This window comes from Coenobita brevimanus, chromosome 74 (assembly GCF_032717465.1).
Source record: "Coenobita brevimanus isolate Jiangsu-jjx chromosome 74, ASM3271746v2, whole genome shotgun sequence".
Lineage (NCBI taxonomy): Eukaryota > Metazoa > Arthropoda > Malacostraca > Decapoda > Coenobitidae > Coenobita > Coenobita brevimanus.
The window spans coordinates 16,286,903-16,312,001 of NC_137027.1; the positions used below are offsets into that span (position 1 = coordinate 16,286,903).

The window sequence follows — 25,099 nt, forward strand, 5'->3', positions numbered from 1 at the left end:
ATCTACCTCTATATTACGGTCTAAAGCATGCCTACCTCTATCTTCGAGAACCCTGCCTAACCTGTCTTTTCATACCCTGTTGAGGTGAAAACGTCCTCCATCTCCTTTCATGACTAAAATCGCCCCAAAATTCAACAGACATCACTCCCTCCCTTCTGCATAAGCTTTGTAGCCTACTACTGACTCCCATCATTCTACGGAGAATCACTGAACCAGTTTCAAATTTTGGTAACAAACCACAGATAACTGACATCATATGGCTTTCCTTGAGCTTCAAAATAAGATCGCTATACTTCCTAAGTATCTCCTCTGACCTGCTTGGAGCTACGTTATTAGTTCCTATTGTCGCTACTCACGACTCTGAGGCTGACAGTATCGTACCCTGGCAACCTACCTGTCAAAAGTGCGTCCGATTTCGTATCAAAGTATACACGAAACATATTATTAAACAATATATTATGCACGAATATTATTATACTCGAACATATTATACGCGAATCACACACCTATCATATTATACACGAACTCGAAAGCACTGCCGACGGGTAGGTTGCCAGGGTATGATAATGCCAGCCTCAGAGTCGTGCTCCGCGACTATAGTACAGTATATGACATCCAGTCCTGTGAGGTGGTGTTAAGTCGTAATCTCTCTCGGCCACGTCTTGTATCCTACAACCAGGAAAGCAAAAACGCTATTTCTAGAAGATGTAGCACACAATGCCTTCTCCTGATGCTTTATGAACTAATCCCTGACAAGTATGAGGCTAGGTTCATCCTGCACTTCATCTTCTAGAACGTGAAACTTATTCATTCCTAATAACCACAGTCCTACCGCTGTTGCTTACCTTAGCCTTGCACCCTGCCTTGACTGGCTGGAAGCCATCATTATCATCTAACCTCATCTCAGCCTTAACTAGCCTAGTTTCTAAGTTATCCACCCTGTCTAACACTTCCATTTCCTCTTAATACACTGCCTTAGCACTCACCATTCCAGCCTCATTCTCTCAGCCATTATCACTTGACACAGTGATTGCCCCACTGTTTTTCCTGATTTCTAAACTAAAACTACTCGCTAATTCGCAAAACAAACAACACATAATTACACTCTTTTTCACCATGAAGTTTCTTATAAACTCCTCAGAACACAAGCAGCAGGTGAAGAGTTGGGCAGGCGCCATCTTAAGAGGGGCTTGGGAAGAGCACCTAGAAGTATGTCTTTAGCTGATCAGATCAGAGAGAGAGAGAGAGAGAGAGAGAGAGAGAGATCTTTATCATTCCATCATCTTCACCTTAACCCTTGTGCTGCGTCTTGCCTACTTCGTTTTGTACGGGCTAACGGTACACGGCTTTACAATACTACTTTGAAATCTAGGGCACCACATGTGTAAAAAATTGTCACTACTAACGTTTTAGCCGAGAATAATCTTGTACTTTATTCCAGCTTAGATGGACGATTTTGTTTAGAGACATAAATTCACCGTACCAGTAGTCTACGAGCTACGAAATGTTATCTGAGATGAGTTTCTTCTGAAAACTTAGCTGTGAGTCATAGTACACATAACCAATTATACGTAAACTTGCTTAGCAGTAATTCATACTCATTCATTAAACATTCCTGTAACTGTCAAGTTCAACAGTTCTTATACTTTATATAAGTCTCTCGTACGAGCTGTAGTTCTTCCACCTTAACCTGGTGAAATTTTTCGTCATATTGCAGCTTATTATCCGGAGCTTAGTGGTAGAACATGACAATACTCAAGTTCTACATCCTTTCCACAACACTTCGTTGTGACGAACGCCATAATCTAATGTTTACCCTTTCAGCCCGAGAACGTCGCTTATATTTTATTCCTGACACTTCCAGGTAATTTCAGTTCAGTATATAGGGGAGCACTAAAGTAGTGAGGAAGATGTGGGGATGGTAATGAAAGTTCCACATAACTCCCCCCACCCCCACCTGTCAAAAAAAAATCTCTCCTAACTTGGATGAGAAAAGTCACCAAAACATTAAGAACAAAAAATAATAATTCATCAGAATCGAAAGGTTGATCACTTGCTACAGCTCACCAGTGATATGGAGAGATGTCAGTTTTTGTCCAAATTAAAGTGGCCGGGATATAGCATCTTCACCAGCTTATTTCAACTTTCTCAGTTAACTTCTATATTCATCACTGCCCAGTTTCTCATCTACCAAGTACCCTCTGCACCCAACACCTTCTTCATCCAGTTCATTCTTTACTCATTCAGTTAATACCTTCTTCACTCAGTCACTGCCTACTTCACTCAGTACTGTCATCGTCAGTTATTCATCTAATACCTACCATTCCTCAGTTATTTATTCACTACCTGTAATTCAACAAAATCTTCACCCACACCCATCACCCATTCATCATCACCATTTTCATTCATTTAATGATTCACGTATTCCTTCCTAATTCGTTCTCCAGATCACCCAGGACTCTTCGCCTTTATACAAAGTCACTTAATTCTCTCTGTTTCCCTCTTCATCTATTGGTTCAGTCTTGCTCCACTCATTATTATTATTATTTTTTTTTGTATTCCTTCCTTTTACGCATGCAATCAACCCACGCACCCTCCCGCAAACTTAACTCATCCATTCTCCCTCCCACCTCGTTCAGCCACCCATCCACCCTCCCATTAACTTCAATCACTCATCCACCCAACTACCAACCTCACCCACGAGTTCGTTCCACGACTTTACCCACCCAAATGACACCATTTACTGTCAACATCATCCTCCACCTTTTCACCCACCCACTTAGCAACCACTCATCCATCTCCCAGTGCGAGACATCCACTCGACAAATACTTTCACTCTGCCATTTTCCACCTTCCATTCTTCCGAAGAATTTCTCCACCAATTTACCTACCTTCTTCACGACAGGGTGGCTGAACTACGACACGGCCCTCAGCATCAACTCGTACCTCTCCCTGGAGGCAGAGTACGCCCCGTGGCAGGCCGCTCTCACTGGCCTCTCATACCTCGAGATGATGATGACGAGAACGGCGGGATACGGGCCAATGAAGGTGGACAATGTGGTTGTGTACGGTGTGGCTGTGGTATGGTAGTGGGGTGTTGTGGTAAAGTGGTAAGTGTGGCAATGTGTGGTACTGTAGTATGGTGGTGAGGTACTGTGATGGAGTAGTAATGTGGGGGTGTAGTAATGTAGTAGTGTAGCAGGATGTTGGTGTGGTAGTGTAGTTGTGTGGTAGTGTGTTGGTGTGGTAGTGTAGTAGTGTGGTAGTGTGTTGGTGTGATACGAGTAGTGTAGTCGTGTGATAGTATGTTGGTGTGGTGTTGTAATAGTGTGATAGTATGTAGGTGTGGTTGTGTGATAGCGTGTTGGTGTGGTAGTGTAGTAGTGTGATAGTGTGTCGGCGTGCTGGTATAGTAGTTTGATAGTGTGTTGGTGTGGTATTGTAATAGTGTGATAGTGTGTTGGTGTGGTTGTGTATTTGTGTGACAGTGTGTTAGTGTGGTAGTGTAGTAGTGTGACAGTGTTAGTGTGGTAGTGTAGTTGTGTGATAGTGTGTTGGTGTGGTAGTGTCATATTGTATATTATTAATTAAACCGTAGACCAATAGCAGAATCAGATAGTAATGTCTCTTGTTTTACATCCCCTCGGTTATAATTTTTCTTTAGCAACTCCCTATTCTGGTGTTCATCTCTCGTTACGATTCCAGTATTTACGTTGGCGAGATGGCAATTATAGGCTAAGTTTAAGTGGTATTTGTCTAGTGATAACCTTCTTGTTCTCTCCAAGCACTACTTAACCTACTTGGTATTTAAAGGTTAGCATGATGACGACTTTTTACGTCATATTCTTGATGTCATCAGAGGATTTTACTCAGCTTGGGAAGGACTTTCTGAAGTAAAGGAGGTAGTGATGACCTGTTTGTCCTCCCTCAGCACTACCTTCTGGACATCCTTACACCTCTGTACGACTCGGTCGGGTATGAAGACGATCCAGATGACCCGCACCTGGACCAAATCAAACGATCAGTGGTTGTAGAGTGGACCTGCCACCTTGGCCATCCCGACTGTCTGCAGGAAGCCACTGAGGACTTCAACGCATGGCTAAACCAGAGCAGGTCCTTAACCTCTTGAATCCAATGAAGCATTTTTTTAGTTTATTCTTACTACCTCAAGATGATTTTATGACTTGGAAAAATCATTTGTTATGAGGGGTTTGGAAAAAGTCTCAGTAATTAACCCTTTCACAAACTTCTTTTCCTCTTTAAGCTGAATGAAATCGTCTGAAGGTGGCAAAGATTAAATTTTATTTTCGTTTCATATATACTGTACAGTATTCATGGAAATTGTTTCACTGAATTCCCCCCGACTAGCTACTGTGCTCTACTCACAGAACGCTGACTGTATCCTTAACGTGTCTTAATACGATGATTTTGCTTTTTATTTGGTTATCTCCGTACAGTTTTACTTGGCCTATGAGAATCCTTTTGTTATGCGATTTATTTAAACAAAAGTCTATAACCACGATGAGTTTATTACTGCTGTCACCAAACGAAATCATCCGACTTAGTTATTCCTGTCTTAGAGATGGAATTAAGAATTAAAAGTATAGCCACTGCGGAATGTAAGTTGTTAAAGAAAACAAATAGTTTTCAGTATTATAACATCTTGGAGCGTTTTAAAAACTACTGAAACCAAATTAATTTTGCATTTTCCATAACAGTTACTCATTATGGGTAAATGAAACTAATGGTATAACAGTAAAATAATGACACGAGAGACATACTTATCCGGCAGATTGTGTAGGCCAAACTGAACAGAGCAGGAAAGGCTGTGTATTACTGATGCTCTGTTAACTTGTAAAAATTAGTAGGGCTCCGTAATTACAATATATATATATATATATATATATATATATATATATATATATATATATATATATATATATATATATATATATATCATACTGACTTGAGTGTCATAACGCTTAGTGGACATTTTGCAAATAAATGACACAAGTCAATAAAATAAGCAAATGAAAGAAAAGCACAAGGGGACCGAATACTAATCGCCCGCCGGAATATGCTGTTGGCCAAGTCCAAGATTTTGGCCATATCTTTATACCCTGAAGGTTTCATGTTGATAGCTCAAGCCGGTCATGAGATGTAATGGTGTTAAAGACGGGCGATAAAAACTGGTTAACCTATGGCAGCCATTTTGGTGACGACCTTGACCCCGAGTGCCCATTGTCGAACTCGGCGAAGATTTTGGCCATATCTTGATGCCCTGGAGATTTCATGTTGATAGCTCAAGCCGTTCATGAGATATAATGGGAAAACACACACACACACACACACACACACACACACACACACACACACACACACACACACACACAGAGGCAGGCAAAAACATTCTCTCTCCACCTTCTAAATGCGATAATAACCGAACCTAACCTATCCTAACCTAACCAGTCTAACCTAAACTGACCTAACGAAACTAAACTAGAATCTTAGGTGGCCCACCATACTGTACAATGTATTGAAACCTCCCAAATAAAGCAACGTTGTAATTGGTAATGTGGGGTTAGGCTAGATCAGATCAGGACAAAACAGGATCGTACAGGTCTTTTTACCTTTTCATTGCTTTATGAAAACGTCCACAGTGCACTGTGGCAGATTACGGTCATATACTCTGACATATTCATTATCATTTCAGTCAAGAGACATGGTCAGATTTCCAAAGTGTTTTCAGATATGACCCCACTTAATCGCCATGAGATTTTCAAGTAATTGAGAACGAAGTTGAAGAGTCACTTTTGTCCCAGTGGCGCAGCCATGAGGGTGTCCTGGGATACCTCAGTCAGACCCTTGGCCCCTCACTGCTCCCCCTTTTGAAATTTTGAATTATTTAATGTGTGCACGCAGTGTAGCAATTCCCCCCCCCCCTCCTCCCCAGAATATGATTTGAGCCTTGCCCCAGTTGTGAAGACCTAACGATGTTTCCGTTATGTAGTAATGTCTATACTGTTACGCAGTATGATAAAAATTTTATCAACTTTCTTCAGTCTACACTACGGCACATGTTCATTCTCTGTAATTTGCAATGTAAATGTGCTTATCTGTTACTTGTACTGTAGGTCTTTAATTTTATGTAATTTCTGGTGTATATAGTTCTATATTTCTCTACAACGTACTATCACAGACAAAAGCTCACAAACAGTTCCCCTTCCTCAATATATCCTGTCTTCAGTATCTCTTATTTATCCAAACCGTCAGAGTATAGTTTCTAAATCGCCACAGCGAACTTTTGGTCATGTAAGTCTTTGTCTTGTATTCTGGATCTCTAAGCTTCTACAACGTATAATGAAAGACAAAAGTCGTGTAATGGTTTTGTCCAAAACCCATAAAACTGGATGAGTGCTCTGCCTCAGGTACAGTTGGCCACCCATGAAAGTGGGACAGTGTCTGTGTGAAGTAAAAGTCTAGCTACCATTTTCGACGGTCATGCATCACAATTACCTAGTCATTTCAGCTAATATTTGACACCTCCATTCATTCATGTTTATCACCAACGAACACGTGACTATGCCAATGGTTGTCAATTTTTTTTCTTTTTTTATGTGACTGGCTCAGGGCATAGGCTTCATAGTCCGTTATCAAGGTCCAGTAGTCCTCCTACGTCCATATACTTCCACATGTCACTACTTCGGCACGAACACCCACCGTCCATATCGAATACATGCTAGGGTGTCCCATACAAGGCTGTTGTATTGGTATTAGTATTTTTTTAATCAAATGTCGGCGGGTCGTCTGGTAGATCAGTAAGTCAGCTTTAATGAAATTCAGATCCTTAAACTGTTCCCTGCCCCAGCGGGGATTCGAACCTGAATCCATTAGGACTGCGATGTCACCTCTCTACTGATTCGGCCACCGCCTACCCAAGTGCTAAACCTCTGCTACACATTGATGCTGTCCCAAGTTCATACGTGGTATATTGCCAGCTGTACATACTCGTGGTTAGATGGTCTGGCTTCCTGAAGCTCTGTATCTGCTGCTGATTGGGTGACTATGCAAAGGAACCCAAGAGATTCCGAGGCCTTAACTTCAGTTGGTGAGAATTACTGTGTCCTCATTTCATATGGACTGAAATGCAAGCCATATTCAGTCAGGTGATGATCGCCTGGCTATTTCATCTTACACTGTGACTACAGTATACCACAAAATGTTAAGCAGAACTACTGTTCTCCTTGACAGGGAGAAGGCAAGCAACATGCATCCAGCTACTAAGGAGATAAGAGGTGGCATGATCTTCTTTTATTTTCAGGAAAAGAATTCTGAACAGATCACAAACATTAAGTGTATGCAGAACCATAGAAAAGAGGGTTAAACGATTTCAAGAGGAAGGCACAAAGGAGAGCCATCACTTCAGGTTTCCCTCGTGTTACCACAACACCCCAGGACCAGGATATAATCACCACAGTGAGAACAGCACCAGCTAACAGAGCTTTTGCTGTAGATGAATTGCACTTAGAATGAAGCACATGAAGGACTGTACAAAGACTTCGGCAGTCTGGTTTATGTATTCGAACTTCAGCCTGTGGGATTCAGTTAGCCATTCTAATAAAAGAATCAGCAAGTGGTGCCAGGCTCAACAAACCTCGCCCGACATGCGTTTGACCTTTCAAGGTTACTTAAGGTTAAAGGTCATGGTGCCAGATGAAAGCCCATATGAGACTTCCTATATCTTCATAATAGTAAATATCTCTTTCTTCAGTCAGTTTCGAGTTATAGCCCCCTGAATATCCGTGACTTTGAATTTTACCTCTCAAGGTCACTTAAAGTCAAAGGTCATGGTACCAATCAGAATCCGATATGGGACTTCCTATACTGTATGTTGATAATAGTAAATGTCTATCTACAACCAGTTTCGAGTTACAGCCCTCTGAATATCTGTGACCATGAGTTTGACCTTTTAAGGTCATTTAAGGTCAAAGGTCATGGTATCAATTAAAAGCCCATATGGGACTTCCTATATATTGATAATAGTAAATATTTATCTACAGCCAGTTTCGAGTTATAGCCCCGTGAATGTGACCTTGAGTTTGACCTTTCAAGGTCACTCGAGGATAAAGGTTTTGTACCAAATGAAAGCCTATATGGGAGTTCCTGTACGTTGATAATGGTAAATATCACTATTTTCAACTGGTTTCATGTTATAGTCCTCTGACAATCCGAGATAATAATTCTGACCTTTCAGGTTCACTCAGTTACCTCCAAAATTTAATCACTTCCTTTTGGGACCAGTGCCCACATGCCTTGAAAGTTTCATGTAATTTCATACAGCCGTTTTTCCGTAATTTTGTTAACGAACAAAGAAACATAGGAACACCCTCCTGTTGTTCTCAAGAACTGTGTTTCTGTGCTTACACCCTGCCTAGGGAAATTCTTTCGTCTTTGTCTGTCAACTTGTACCTTTCCTTCTTGCTGGAAATTTGCTCTCATTCAGCCAGTCCCAAAGAAGGGTGATCATTCCCAACCCTCTAACTATCGTCCAATTGCTCTAACATCCTGTATCTCAAAAGTCTTCGAGTCTATTCTTAATAGAAAAATTTTAAAGCACCTTTCCTATCACAACCTTCTTTCTGATCGTCAGTATGGGTTCCGTCAGGGACGCTCCACAGGTGATCTTCTCACCTACCTTTCAGACTCCTGGTCATCCTCCTTTCGGGACTTTGGCGAAAGCTTTGCCATTGCACTTGACATCTCAAAGGCTTTCGATCGAGTCTAGCATAAATCTTTAATTTCCAAACTGCCCTCTTACGGGTTCGATCCTCCTATCTGTGCCTTAATCTCTAGCTTCCTTTCTGGTCGTTCTATAGCCGCTGTTGTAGATGGCCATCGTTCTTCTCCTAGATCTATTAACTGTGGTGTTCCTCAGGGCTCTGTCCTATCACCAACTCTCTTCCATTTATTCATCAATGACCTTCTAAGCTGTACATCTAACCCTATCCACTCGTACGCTGATGACTCCACCCTTCACCTTTCCATTCGATTCCCACAACGTCCATCTCAGCAGTTACTTCAACAAACAAGGGATGAGGCTATGGCACACCTAATGTCTGACTTGGCTCGTATCTCTGACTGGGGTAAAAATAATCTGGTTGTTTTTAGTGCATCAAAGGCTCAGTTTTTGCACCTATCAACCCGACAAAATCCTCAACAGGTATACCCACTAATGTTTAATAATATTCAGCTTCATCCTGCATCATCGTTGAACATCCTTGGGGGTTTCATTTACTCGGGACTTATCTTGGAAAGATCATATTACATCTCTTGTAAAATCTGCTTCCAAGAGATTGGGTGTGCTAAGCCAACTCCGTTCCTTCTTTACCCCTGCACAATTGTTGACTCTATATAGGGGTTTCATCCGCCTCTGCGTGAAGTACAACTCTCACGTGTGGGGAGGCTCCCCGCATACAGCTCTTCTCAATAGGCTGTTCGTCTCATTAACTCTCCCCCTCTTACTGACTCCCTTCAACCTCTGTCTCTTCGCCACACTGTTGCATCTTTATCTCTTTTCTATCGCTACTTCAATGGTCACTGCTCCTCTGAACTGACTGCATACATTCCTCCATCTCTACGGCGGGTGCGTAGCAGCCGTCTAGCAACAAATTCTCACCCCTTTTCTGTCCAACTCTCTAATGCAAGAGTTAACCGTTACTCCCGGTACTTCTTCATTTATGCAACAGGTCAGCTCTGGAACTGTCTCCCTCTGTCTGTATTTCCTGCTTCCTATGATCTCCAGTCTTTCAAACGCAGTGTGTCCAGGCATCTCGAAATGAATGGATCTTGAATTTGGCTCTCTCTTGTATTTTGTTTTTCTCTTGGAAGGAACAGTTTTGCGGGCTCGTTGCCTTTGGTTCCTTCTTCCTCACATAAAAAAAAAAAGACAAAGAAACTCGACCAAAAACAATACCTAGCCGGACTCCGTCCCAGGGGAAGTAGTTATCACTATACAGTAAGTATGCCCTCATATGCAGAATAGTTTTGACAATTTTGCTGGATAATCCTGGCAGACAGTGACAAACAGCTCATAATTATCAACTTCAGCTATTTAAGAGGTTCACCCTTAGAGTGTGGTAGTCCGACTTGTACGACTGTCATGGCAGCTGACAGTCCTTCTGGAAGATTGTGAGAAAATAATTTTGAAGCACTCATTTATTTCCACCTAAGGCTTGATTATACTTGATGAATGGGTCACATGGGTCCCCCTAACCTGCATGAAGCTGTTGCATCACTCAGTCACCCACCAGCCACCAGGAAGTGAGGTTATTGCCCTTTATCTCCCAACTACCCCCCCCCCATCCCCCATGCCCAATCGGGTGGGAAGCATGCCGAGCCACCCAACTGGTGCCACCTACCACTCAATGGCGTTTCTGACAGCAACTCCAAAAGGGAGGAGGTGGTAGGGAGAGAAAGGACTAAAGCTGGAGTGTGTGTGACTATGTTGTATTGAGTACAGTCGGCCTAAAAAGTGACGGCGGAGTATCCAGAAGGTTTCGGTCAGTGATAATGGATAATACTCCTCTTATATCTTTGCAAGAAGACACTTATTATGTAAAACTGTAAAAGAAAACAATAAATAAATGAGACAGTACTTATAAATTTCAAAATTGTATGTAGGAAACTGTTAGTTACGAAAATAAGAACCCCTAAACGGAACTAAGAACTATCGCTCAAGGACAATCAGGAATAAGTTGCGGAGTTTAATTCTAGTGTGGTATTAAGCAATTATTTTTGGTTGCGTAAGACTGAAAAGAAAAAGCCTTCAGTAAACAATGAAAATCTGTCATTTTTATTGATTAATTATTTACCGTTAGACTACTAGCGAATAGTTAAAAGTCATTTATTTCCGTTTTTGTTGTCTCCATGAACGACGACAGAAAGCGGGAATGCGACGTAAAGTTAGTAGGCTATTTTAAATAGCTCGATCAACAACAACGAATGAAGACTGCTTAAATAGGCGCGATTCCACCAAGGCAACATTTTGGCAACATGTGGAGTGCTACATTGTCGCATAGGCCAAATGTGTTCCAACCAGTTCAACACAAGGCAGCATGTAGCATGCGACTGTGTGGCATGCAACAGGTGGCAACAAGTTGCCCGTAGAACGTGACGCATGCGACAAGATTTAGCCTGTTGCCTAGTGTTGCCAGCCTTCCCACCAGTCGCGGGAAGGATTCGATGTTGAAAGCAACAGGATGAATTGGTCTCAAGAAAAAAAAAAAAAAAAAAAAACGTAGAATTTAAAGAACAATATAGAAAACTTGTGGTTCAATGGGATATACGCTTGGAACAATACAAGAAAAACCATGCTAAACTAGATGCACTGCGGGGATTAGCCAAGAACACACACACACACACACACACACACACACACACACACACACACACACACTCTCTCTCTCTCTCTCTCTCACACACACACACACACACACACACACACACACACTATCAAAGAAAAACACAAACAAAAAACATAAAAAAAAAACACTCCCTCACACGAAGCCTCAAAGTTAGCCTTTTGAACAGAAACCCAAAACAATAAAAACGAAAAAGCTGATGTTTTCTATACGTAATGTGATGCCCAAAATGAGAGAGAGAGAGAGAGAGAGAGAGAGAGAGAGAGAGAGAGAGAGAGGACAAAATATAAATAAGAGGGCAAAGAGTTGTCGATAAGTAGGAGAAAAATGTTGAATGTTAGAGAGAGAGAGAGAGAGAGAGAGATCAAATTAATTACAGGCTAAGAATTTGTTTACAAAAGGCGCATCAAGGCCGAGAAACATTGCAAAAAACACCTTATTAAAATTTGCAGGTGAGTCTCTCTCTCTCTCTCTCTCTCTCGACTTTATTCTTCTCTTGTCGCTTCTCCTCTCTCTTTCCTCCTTCTCTTCTCTCCGTCACCCCCCCCCCTCTCTCTCCGCCAGTCCTAATACTGTGCCAAAACTCAGGGACGCACCGGGGGGGGGGGGCACCGGGCCCGGGCCCCTCCTTAGTTCTCTGGATCCTTTAAAAATTTTTATATATTTATTTCGATAACAGCAAAACATGAAAAATTGGCAAGCACAAACAAAGAGTAACACATGAGTCAGCAGCTCTCTGACTCAAAACCTGCATGTGACCTCCCCTTAATTATCGGATTACCTGACCTCAGCTCATTACGCCCCCCCCCTTAGAAAATTCCTGGGTGCGCCCCTGCCAACACTAGCAAATCTTTCTTCTGTTACATTATTCTCTCTATCTTATCTCTTGTTAAGCTAAGATACGGTACTTCAGAAATTTTTTGCATTCGCGCCTTGCTCTTGACGGCGGGCACGCAACACCCGTCTTTATCCACATTCACACTTTTTTATAAGTTATTCGGCAGTGTGTGTGTGTGTGTGTGTGTGTGTTACACGGTATCTACTTATATGTTTTTTTTTGTTAAGGTCTGTCTATCTACATATCTGTCTGTCTGTCTGTTACGTCGTGTTGACAACTGGCTCGGTTTTTGCTGAATCGGTGGAAAGGTTTTGTGACATTCAACAATAACATTGACATGTGGCATGCTGCATGAAACAACAATGTTGCCTTGTCGCTGTCAACATGTCTCCTGGTTGAATGCCGCATTCGACATACATGTTGAAAGCCAGGCAAATCGCATGCCGCATGTTGCCTGTGTTGCCCCGGTGGAATCGCGCCTTAACTCACAGATATGCAGCTGTTACACCGCATTTGGACATTTTTCCAATAAGAAAAATCTGTGGAAGACTTAGTATAAGCCTGAGAACTATCAGTGAATCAAATATAAAAGAACCTCGCATATTTGGCGAGTCGGAGGTCCGTGGAGAATGCAAACTTGTGTCATAGTCTAGTATCCTCGGTGCCTGAACGACTGGCAAGAATAATGTAATGCAATAAACATATCAGTGAGTTCAAAACTTCCAAATCAGCATTTTCAGTTAGACAGGACATAGCTGTTTATTTAAACCGAAAGATATTCCAGATTTAAAAGATCAAACAAGTATGTGTTTTTGCATTGCACGAGTTTTTAAGCCCATGTTTTAGTCCTCTTTACTGCCTTGTGTAAGGGAAAAAGGAATAATCTGCCACACCTAGTACTTATGCATCAATAGTTTAAAGTAGTTAATTATATTTATTTAATGCTATGGGGTGGCAAGGAGGCAAAAAAGGTCTTGCTGCAGCTTCGGGTAGGGTATCCATACTAAGAATAATTTTTGCGGCATCCTCATTGTTCCTATATCATCACCATACCATTTGAAAAACAAGTAGCGTATTGCATTCACGAGAATTTTCCTAGGTTGGCCTTCGAAACTAGTTAATCAGATTTTGTAATCATGGGACGTAAACATGAGCACGGGCATAATTGTGCACCACGTGCGGAGTAATACATTACACATTCAAATCGGGAAAACATATGTTACGGGTTAGCTTCTAATTATATCACTGCCACATGTTACTCATTTCTTATAATTCTTAGCGTGATACACTACGTTTTTTTTTTCTTTTCATTTCTTTTCGATATGACGTGATGAAGTACAGAATTTTTTACCTTGAATTCAATAAGATTTCACGGAATGCATGGCAGTGAAATGTCCGAAGCAATCTGAAACTTTACCATCACTTCTTGGGGCAACTGTACAAAGTTGGTCTTTGTATGGAAAAATGCTTCCATACCTTCCACACCTCCAAATGCATCTTAGTGTCAGAAGAGATATGTAAATATGTGTACAAATATAAAATTTGTGTAAACAGTGGACAGGGGACAATAGTAAGTGAGATTCTAGTGCATAAACACTAGCAAAAATGAAAATGGCAACCACTACGAAGTTCTCCTGGATTGCTAAAGTTTTATAAGACCAGAGATAAGTACTCACAGAGAGAGAAGACTACCTTGTAAGTTCATAAATGAGTGGCAAAAATAAGTAAATAGGTGACTCTTTTTGATAATCAAATGCCACATTTATCCCTCACGTGACAACTCTGCGTAACTACAAGTATGTTGCTTCAGCACTGTGACTGTAACAGTAAGAGATACACATACATAATTGTTCATTTTGCCGCTTGGATAATAACTGGAGACTGAATGACGTAGGCTACTGGTAGGAATTTGGGGATCTCTTTCCGCATGACTTTAAAGATTCAATCAGTTAAGAAATAATATAGGAATTGTACTTTATTACTGAAGATACATTCTGCCTTCTGTGTGTGTGTGTGTGTGTGTGTGTGTGTGTGTGTGTGTTCTTACCTTACCTAATTGTTCTTACCTAATTGTATCTTTACAGTAATGAGTCAAGCTCGTACTGTCCCGTGTCTTAAACCATATTTATCGTATATATTCTTAAATTTGTGAATTGTTTTGGCACACACTATTTCATTCGTTAGTGCATTCCATTGATCAATTGCTCTGTAGGGAAACTGAATTTCCTTACGTCTTTATCACCTCTCTTCCTATGCAGTTTTTTGCAGTGTCCTCTTGCTGATGCTTCTCCATATGTCAAGTAATCATTTATGTCTATTTTCTCCTTCCCTGATATGCACTTATATAGCATTATCATGTCACCTCTTTTCCTTCTCTCCTGTAGTGTTGGTAGCTTCAGTTTATTTAGTCTTTCTTCGTAGCTTAGGTCCCTTAAGCTTGGTATCCATCTTGTAGCGGCCCTTTGAACTTTTTCAATCTTGTCTATGTGCTTTTTGAGATGAGGACTGCAGACTACTGATGCATATTCCAGGGTTGGTCTAATGAATGATGTTATTATCCTTCTTAGCATGTCTTCATTTATGTATGTGAATGCTATTCTCATATTTGCAAACAGTGTACACATGTTCCATACCTTCTCGCTGATGTGGTCAGCCGGAGATAGTCTGTTATTGATAATCACACCTAGGTCTTTCTCTCTTTCTGATGTGTATAGGGTTTTATTTCCTAACTTATAATCCCAATCAGGTCTTTTTCCACTTTTACCAAACTTGATTACATGACACTTGTCCACATTGAATTCCATTTGCCGTGTACTACTCCATTCATGAAGTTTATTTAATTCTTCTTGTAGCTCTTTACAAGAGTCTGTGTTAGTAATTCTCCTTTGTATTTTTGCATCATCTGCAAACATATTCAGATAGCTCTCATTTCCAGTGTTACTGTTTATATCATTTATATACACTAAAAACATGATTGGTGCCAGCATTGAACCCTGTGGTACTCCACTAGTCACTTCTTTCCATGATGAGTAGTTTCCTCTTAGTACTGTTCTCATTTCTCTTTTTATGAGAAAGTCTTGCATCCAACAAAACAGTTTGCCTCGAATTCCTCCTTGATGGTACAGTTTCCATAAAAGTCTTTGGTGTGGTACTGTGTCAAAAGCTTTCTTGAAATCTAAATAGATACTGTCCACCCATCCTTCCCTTTCCTGTATTGTGTTTGTTACTCTGTCATAGTAGCTCAACAGATTAGTAACACATGATTTTCCTTTTCTGAAACCAAACTGTCTTTCTGTTATCATACTGTGTTCTTCTAGATGATTTACCCAAGCTTTTCTTATAAGCTTTTCTAATACCTTGCTTACAACACTGGTCAGTGATACTGGTCGGTAGTTGAGTGGATTTTGTCTATTTCCTTTCTTGAATAAGGGACAATATTTGCTTTTTTCCAAATATCAGGTAGTTTACCTTGACTCAAGGATTTCTTGAAAATTAAAAATAATGGTTTACTTAACTCATTTGCACATTCTCGTAGTACCCAACATGAAATTTCATCAGGACCACTTGCTTTTCCTCTGTCTAATCTACTTAACTCCTCCTGTATTACTTTTTCTGCTATTTGTATATCTGGTAGTATGTGTGGACATGCATGTTCCACATAGTCCCTCTCAAAATTTTTTTCTTCTGTAAAAACTAATTGGAAATTTTTATTTAGTGCTTCACAAATATCTTTCTCTTGTGTATAAGTGATTCCCTCGTCCGTAATTGATTGTATTATATCTTTTACTTTGGTTTTGCTTCTGATATAGCTGTAAAACAGCTTTGGTTGATCACTACTTTTATTTATTATATCCTCCTCAAACTGTTTTTGGGCTTCCCTCCTTATTCTTGTATAATCGTTTCTTGCCTGTTTGTAATTATTATACGACCTTTCACTACTGTGTCTTCTGTATCTATTCCACAACAAATCTCTTCTTTCTTTTGATTTTTTACATTCTGTATTGAACCATTTCTGTATTTTCTTATCTGCTTCTTTGTGCTGTGGGATGTACTTCTGGACTCCTATTTCATAAATTCCCAAAATTTTTTATATACAGCATTTAAATCTTGTCCTCTAAGCTCATTTCCCAATCAACTTCTAAGAAATACTTCTTTAGGTCTTGATAATTTCCCTTTTTATAGTTTAGGCTGTTTTTGTAACTGTCATTGCTGTTTACTATGTCATATGCTATCCTGAAGTTATAATTTAGTACTGCATGATCGCTTTTGCCGAGTGGAGGGTGATATAATAAACTGTCAATATCATTTTCTTGCCTAGTAAATATTAGATCTAGCACTGAAGGCACATCGTCCTCTTTTTCTGGTGGTTTTCCTCACATGTTGCGTTAGGAAAAACTCTTGCACGAGATCCAGGAGCTTTTGGTCCCAACAGCTTTCTTGGCTAATTATATCTAGAGTATTCCAATTTATATTTGTATTAAAATCCCCAGTTAGTATAATTCTTTCCGATTTCTCTTCCATTTTATGTAGTAAAGATCTTAAACTCTGAATTGTACTCTCTGCCAGGTCCTCATATTCATCTCTTTCCCATGTATTTGATCTGGGTGGCATGTACAAATTGGCTACAATTACTTTATCTTGAGATGTGTTGATCTCTACTGCAATCAGTTCTACTTGTGATGGTATATCTAGTTTTATTTCATTGACTTTTAGATTTTTCTTAGTTAATATTATAATTCCTCCTCCTTTTTTTTATAATTCCTCCTCCTTTTTTTAAATTTCTGTCTCTTCTCCATATATTGTATTCCTCTAAGTTTAGTATGTCATTGGATATCCTTGGTGTTAATTATGTTTCAGTTAGGCATATTATTTGTGGTTCATTTTCTCTGACATAATCATTCATCTCCAGTATAATCATTCATCTCCAGTAATTTAGATACCATTCCATCCACATTTGAGTACATGAACTTTATCATCTTGTTTATATACTTGTCATGACATGGTTCTACTACCTTCCTCCTTTTTATTCCAACCTGTTTGTGTACCACTTTCGTGCCTGCAATCCTATTACTTTGTAAAAAAAATTCTTCTTCTCTTCTGATCTTCCCTCATTTTTTGTTTTTGCTTCCTCCCTTTTCTCTTTCAGTAATTCCAGTTCCTCTTGTGTTAGACATCTTTTTATCCATACATTTTTGAACTCCTCTTTTTCCATAAGATTCTTTGCATTTTTTAGTATCTCTTCCACAGTGTTTACACTCTGGAAAGTCACCTTTAGAGGTCTTGTCTTGCTTTTCTCATATTTCCCTAACCTTTTGTGTTCCTCTATGTCTTTACTACAGATTTCCTCTGATACTTCTTTCAGTAAGCTCATTACATTTGCCATCTTTTTGTCTCTTGTGATCTTGTTTTTTACTTCTTCCTCTTCTATACCAATGATTACTATAGATTTGTTTATATCTACTGAATCTCTGACTAACTTTGGATTGTTTTGGATTATTCTTTTGACTTCCTTTTTAATGCTTTTTTCCTCCACCCTTGTTTCTAAGTCTTTCTTTACTTTCACCATTTCAGCATACGTGGTTTCCACATCATTTTTGTAGCTTTGCACAGCTTCATTCACCTGTGTTATCTTCTCCTCAGTATCACTGCTCTGGTCTATAAGACTGCTTGCTTGCCTAATTGTTTCTGTGTCATTTTTGAACTCTTCCATAACACTCTCGTGATTGACTACTGTACTTGCCATTTCACTCATTTTCTTCCTAAGTGTACGCAATTCCACTGTTAGTTCACTGATGGTTGTGTCTTTCTTGTTGGCCTCCCTTCCTAGTTTTTCCATATGACACAGCAGAGTGCAACAAAATGTTTTCAAAAAATTTCATGACACAACTTTTGTCTTTCATTATACTGTATACTATAACACTGTAATTCCCGGTGGTATGCATGCTTGTCATCTAACTTACTGCCTTCATCCCAGCTCCATCTCCGCCAACGTGAAGAGCAGCGTGTTGTGTACGGGTGTTGCGGAGGGTGGTGTGGAGGCGTGGGAAGGCGTGTGGGACTACTACAACAACACAGACAGTACCTCTGAAAATAATGGTCTTCTGCGAGCCCTTGGATGTTCCAAGGAGATGTGGCTGCTCTCTAGGTATGGAACAGATTTGATGTGGAGAAGGGATTTATAGCATGGTTGTTGTATTGGGGTGGGATAGGACGGTCATGGACTACCCTAGTTTTGATTGTTAGGTAGAAATGGAAGACTGCAACAACTCATTCAGTAAAATGTTTCATATGGTGTTAGAAATTATGAGCCCCAGAATGTTCAAAAGGAATTGTTGTTACTCTCTAATTCCCACCGTCACTAACTCAATAGTTGCCATTATTCGCCAGCTAGTTCAATATGGAAGTCGGGCTATTCATGTAGACCACAGAAATCGCATATATTTAAAAATCTCTCCCGTGATACTTAATGATATACCGTACGTAAGTTCTTCATGATATTATTCTTTAGTAGTTATACTAATTTCCTAGATATGCTTTAATGCGGTAAAGGCAGGAAAACGTTACTATAGACGCAGTGAAAGCACACCGGTTGTGACAGCATTCATCACATGTTTACAGGTCTCTAGCTGCACCTTTTGTTTGAAACCCATATAATTTAGCTTTCTAAAAGAACAAATGCTTCATCTCCAAAATGCTGAAGAAAATCTACAAAGTTTTTCAGATGAAAATTATACGATGTTTAAAGCCAAAATCGTGCAGAGACGAGACCGCCGGCCGAAATCCGACGATGCCGAGGGCTCCAAAATACAGTACAAAAAGTCAAAACAACACGCCAGTGGTGTACCCTGCACAGGGTATTCTTCTAGACTTCAGGAAATACTTCAGTCTAGGCACTGTCCATTTTCTCTGCAACGGTTATCCATGATCCTTGTACAGTTGGTCCAGCGGGGCAGTAGACACACGTTAGTGTGTTATTGTTTATAATCCTAACGTACGATCTTCAGCCATGTCGGGCTAATATTTCTTATTGAAGAATCGTTAATTTTCTCTCATAACACTTTATTTTTGTTTTGATTGACAAGTACATGAAATGGATTTAAAATAAAGCTTATCGATATTTAAGGAAGGAAAGAATAATAAACGTCCCCAAACCGAGATGGTAGAGTCAGCCCACCATTTCTTTATTTTCTTTTACTATAATACAGCCTCGCTTCCTTGTCGCAGTGACTAAAATAATGTTACTATAATTTCTCCCTTCCTTTTAGTGACACAGAGGGCACATAAAATGAACGGCGTTTAGTAGACCGACTTTGATGTCGAAAATTAAATAATCTGGTGAAGAGCGGCAGTTTTTCCTTGGTTAGTGACACCGGGAAATTTAATATTAATTACTGCTATCGACAAACGCTTTAATATTAATTACTGCTACCAACAGACGCTTTCACTCAAGCTGAGGAAAAATTATATCAAAATGCGGGTGTAAGATGTAGTCTTTGTTAACCCTCTCACTGAAAGAGGTCTCACTCAAGCAGAATATAATCATGGGGAAGTAGCAGTAAATTAAAATCGTCATCTGATTCAAGGGATCGGAGGGTGGCGCGGGATTATTGCGGTGGTAGGAACACTGGGCTTTCAGTGCTCTTACGGGATTTCTCAGATAATACATGATGTTGCTCTCTAAAAAGGGGATGTTCTTAAATGTGACAGCAGCCAAGGAATAAGGTGTTTTGAGAGACAGGAGTCAGAGACTGTCATTCATCTTCTGAGAGCTCTTTGGGGCCATGGTTGGTGGTGGTGCTGGGAGGGGGGGTTGGGGTGGAAAGCTTTTTTTTCCTTTTTTTTTTCTTTTTCCTCGCTGGTTCCATTGACAAGAATTTGATGAATGCTACACACTTTATTAGTTGATGATCATAATTATGAAATATAATGATAGTACTCAGATAAAGTTACGGTAATATAAAAAATAAATGGAAAAATGTTTATGACAGTAATCTCTTACATGAAACGCCACGACTGTGACAGCAATGATGCTTTATTTGCTGACTGTAGTGGTGATGATAGTGTTGAAAGGGAAGATGTGAAAATAATGGTTATGCTGGGGAGAGGTGGATGAATGCACCCACTATGGTAGTAGTAACATTTGAGATGCTGGTAAAGCCCTTCAGCCCAGTGATATATTCACCTCGGCGCTGTGAGACGATGCTACTTTAGCTCTGGATGAGTCCCAAAGGATTGTTGTCCACGGGTACGCAAGGCTATACTTAACCCCTTTGATCTGAACGTCTAACCTTAGCTGAATAAAACTGTGTGGTATTAAGAATGAGCAGTTTTATAAGTTAAGTTCTCGAGCTGAAAGGGATAATACCGCGAATAATTTTCATGAAACGGAGTTTGAAAGTAAATATTACAATGTGACAAGAAATTCCAGTGGACAAGATTCAAAGTGGAAAGCAAAGAAGACCAAAACAAGTCCTCAGTTGCCAGGTCCTGCCAAGACGTCATAACCCAGTTCTTCATCAGCACCACCACCCGATCATGCTCTTTGGATCACATTGCTGGAGTTACTTTTATGTCGGCCTTACAACCTTCAGTCTGCCATTGTTCCATGATGAAACTCCCATTACAATAGAACTTCATCCACTACCTTATCGTCCCCTCCCACCAAGAGACGTAGAGCAGGTAGCAGTCTGAGTTGGCGTCACATCATTGGATCAACTGGAAGCTCACTCTGTCACGGCTTTCCTAATGAATTCCAGTTTTCTACATCCCACTTGAGTCCTTCTTCGGTTCATTATCTCCTGTGCTGATAACGTGGTGAAATGATAGTAAGGCGAAGAGAGGGTAGGCAGAGAACCAGCAGTTAGTAAAGTTGTCTTTCAAACCGAGCCTAGCTGCTGTAAAAGACCTTCGTCTGCCTGACATTCTCAAAGAAAAGCTTATCAAGCTGCCACAACAAACCTTTCTGTTGTTCTCTGCTGGGTCACAATGACTTCAGAGGATCAGCGCCACATCAACAATCTTGCATACAGTTGGTCATAAGAATCAACTCTCGCACCTTGGCAAAATTCTGAAACTAAAGTTATCTCCATTACCATGGACACTAATATTACCATCGATAAATGCAAGACCAAGCTGTTCCTATGGTGACCCCTGCACGAGAATGGGAACCACAACACAAGGACTTCACCAGAACCTAAGGACTTCATTCCTTCACACTCACACATACCTTTCCCACACTGTAAGGCTGCACTGTGCGTGTCATGTAGACTCGTAACATAGCCTAACAACTTGTTTTATATCTCACTCACTCGCATTTAAAATCTAATAACTCTGCCCACACACTGCCTTTTTGGTGGTAGTGTACACATTGTGTATAAAATATCTACTGTACTTAAGAAATCCCACTGGTTGACAACTTTCCGCATCTTGATGAAACTAAAATATTACTGAAAGGACAGCTGTAACTAACAGTTGCTTATACAAGCAGTAGGCGACGATGGCCAGCTCTAAGACCGACCAAACTCTGTCAGCGACCGAAAGTGAGTTTCGGCATGAAATGTCACTCATGTATGGCGGTACCAATGAACAACATCCCACCCAAGAATCATGGCCCTGGCTTAATAATCTTCGGAGCCTTAGGAATTTGTACCGGCAAGGTCGTAATTTTAGTGCTTTTCATATTTTCTGCACTTGATGAACTTTGCCCCCTGATCTGGCAGATATACAGTAGGTCATGCATGTACGAAACACACTTCTAGTACTCATTAACGTATATAGGCATGCCGAGTTTCATTCAATTCCATCCACCCACTGAGGAGCTAGGGAACCTGAAGTTCACAGAGTGACCCACCAGAGATACATCTTCTAGGTGACGCTGCCAGCGACTGGAAGTGAGTTTCGACACTCACTTTTGTATGGAGGTACTCCAGTGCAACATTCCACCCAAGAATCATTGCCCTAGCCTTAGCATTTTGCATGAGCATAATCATGATTTTAGCTATTTTCACTGTTTTTGCAATTGACGACCTTCGACCCCTGGTCTTCCACATAGGTATACAATACGTAAGTTCTTCATGATATTATTCTTTAGTAGTTATACTAATTTCCTAGATATGCTTTAATGCGGTAAAGGCAGGAAAACGTTTCCAAGGCTGGTTTCTAGTGCTAGTCAGCAGGAAAACGTTACTATAGACGCAGTGAAAGCACACCGGTTGTGACAGCATTCATCACATGTTTATAGGTCTCTAGCTGCACCTTTTGTTTGAAACCCATATAATTTAGCTTTCTAAAAGAACAATGCTTCATCTCCAAAATGCTGAAGAAAATCTAGTGCTAGTCAGTGGCTATAAGTATGCAAAGTCTCATTCCATTCCATTGAGCTGTTGGGGAACTAAGGGGACATTTTTGAAAATGGGTACTGGTTGCTAGGAATACTGAGGCCAATCTTCACAGGGTTGCCACTCGAAAACTAGTGGAGAGACAAATGAATGGTGCACTTCTGATAGAGAATGCCCTCAAGAAGTCAGAGCTTTCTATGCACATTTTTAATGCTTCTACACCTCAAAACGTGAAAAGTACGAAAAAAGCTTTATTTCGGCTGTTGCTAGGCAACGAGCAATGACGTAATGAAGTGGAGTAATTTTTGATGCGAGAGGTAGGCTGTATTTGTGCTTTAGCTTGTGGCCAATTTTGGCTTCACTCTCAACAAGATAATTTCTCCATTAATAGATGAACTAGACACAGTGGTGCCAATGGCATGCCCTATGGCACTACCACTGAGTCCTTTCCTAGTATTCTTGGAAAGAGGCTTGGCAGGGGTGGATGAAGCAAAAGCCTACGTGAGGTGGGAATGGGATTGGACGAGAAGGGTTAAGAAAATATTGTCTTACACTTGGCAAGATCACAGAGACAACTGAGATGCGGTTGGCTCGGTTGGCAGGAGTCTTTCCCTGGCTTTTGGTGATGGGATCAAATGGTGGCCACTTCAAACTGTGGCGTGAAAACAAGTGCGGTTCTGACCGACACCTGGCTCCGCCCAGCCACTGATGTCTTGACAGTTCTGACCGACACTCGACGGTTAGGGGTTAATTCTGAAGAGTAAAAGTGCCTGCCATAATTAAACAAGGAAGAAAGAAAGAAAGAAAACGTGGCTAACAATGAGGGCAGCATGGAACTGGCCAAAAGAAAGTAACCAAGCAAGAAAATGTGACAGTCAATAAGGGCAGCATGAGCTGGCAAATATATATCATCATTAACAAGGGGCAAATGCCGCAGGGTGCACAACCTCACTCACCCTCTGACTCCACCAATGCGGGTCCCTTTGTGCACCCTCCAGGCAGCGACACTTCCTCCTCTATGTATCTTCCGACAGGAGTGATTGACCTGCTCCAGTCATGAGTTACGTGGCCTTCCCCTTGGCCTCCTCCATCCTGGGTTAACTCATTCAGAGATTACCCTGTGAGCAGGATCAGACTCAGGAAAATGAGCCATGTGTCCATATAGCTGGAACTGGCATTGATGTATTATGTAGGTAATAGGCCTCGATTCAGGCTCCCCGAGTAGTCGCTCGTTATGCAGATGGTTAACGACAGCACCAAATAACAGAATTGAGTGAATCCACAACCCCTTAGGCCAGACCAGTGCAACGAGAGATCTCGCAGTCTGACCCATCATTGTCATGGACCACACTACCAAGATAACTGTATCTTTGCAAGACTTCTATATCCTCACCACATGCCTGGGCTGACTGAACTGCTTCATCCAACAAGCCATCAAATGCCTGGACCTTGGTCTTGGCTCAAGAGACCTTTAATCCCAGTGGCTTTGCATTCTCGTGAAATTCATCGAGGGCACTCTGTAGTAACTCCAACAACTCTGCAAGGATAGCTGCATCATCAGCAAAGTTTAGGTTGGTAACCCTGAAATTGCCAATTGATACCTTACAGTGACTTAGACTCACAGCCCAGTCCAGTACCAAATCCATACATGTGTTGAAAAGTGTGGAGGCAAGGACACATCCTTGTCTTACATCAGAACTCACTGAGATGTTGGATGATCCCTTACACACACTTGACAGTACTCTCAGTGTCTAAATACAAGCCAGCAGTCGATCAGATTATCACTTTGGGGATCTCAAAGAGTCACAGGAGTTGCTATCGTACCTCAGGATTTACTGAATCAAATGCCTTCTTGAGATCCACATAGGCTGCTTGTAGACCTTGTTGAAACTCAAGATGGCGTTCCACAAGAACTCGAAGAGCTAGGATTCGGTCAGCAGTAGACTTCTTGGGCGTGAATACGGATTGCTCAGGCTTCTGAAACTTTAGCAAACGGTCATGGATACATATCAGGAGAATGTGGGCAAGAACTTTGCCTGGCACACTGAACACTGTAATACCATGGTAGTTTCTACAGTCACTCTGGTCTCCTTTTCCTTTCCAGATAGGAGTGACCAAACACTTTGTCCAATCAAGAGGAATGATACCAGTCTGCCAAATGGCTTCTATGACTGCACATAACCCCCTGATCATGACTTTGCCCCCGGCTTTCATCAATTCTGCCTTGATGTCACAAACATCAGCTGCTCTACCACTTTTCAACCTAGGCACTGCCTTCTTGTTTTCATCTAGAGAAGGCACAGCTTCGTCAATTGGTGGGACAGCAGTCGGTAGGTGGGTCAAAGTCATTTGCATGAAAAATGCCTTCCACCTCCTTTGCAGGTTCCCTTACACCTCTCCTTGTCCCGTCTCAGTGCATCTCGTGTCTGTCGAGATTGGCGTCTGTGCTGTTCCCGAACCCCAGCCAGTCTGGCAGCACGACTTTCCTCAGTTGAGGTCAGTGT

At 40.9% G+C, this 25,099-nt stretch overlaps 1 protein-coding gene across 1 annotated transcript in view; it reads left to right on the forward strand.

The window, feature by feature from the left end:
* The window catches only part of LOC145407787 (aminopeptidase N-like), a 364,550-nt gene that overhangs the window by 217,067 nt on the left and 122,384 nt on the right, over nt 1–25,099 (forward strand). Inside the window, exons 11-13 of the mRNA XM_080278651.1 lie at nt 2,906–3,048; nt 3,932–4,113; nt 18,233–18,403. Coding sequence (XP_080134777.1) covers nt 2,906–3,048; nt 3,932–4,113; nt 18,233–18,403 — 496 coding nt within the window. The remainder of the gene's footprint in view (nt 1–2,905; nt 3,049–3,931; nt 4,114–18,232; nt 18,404–25,099) is intronic.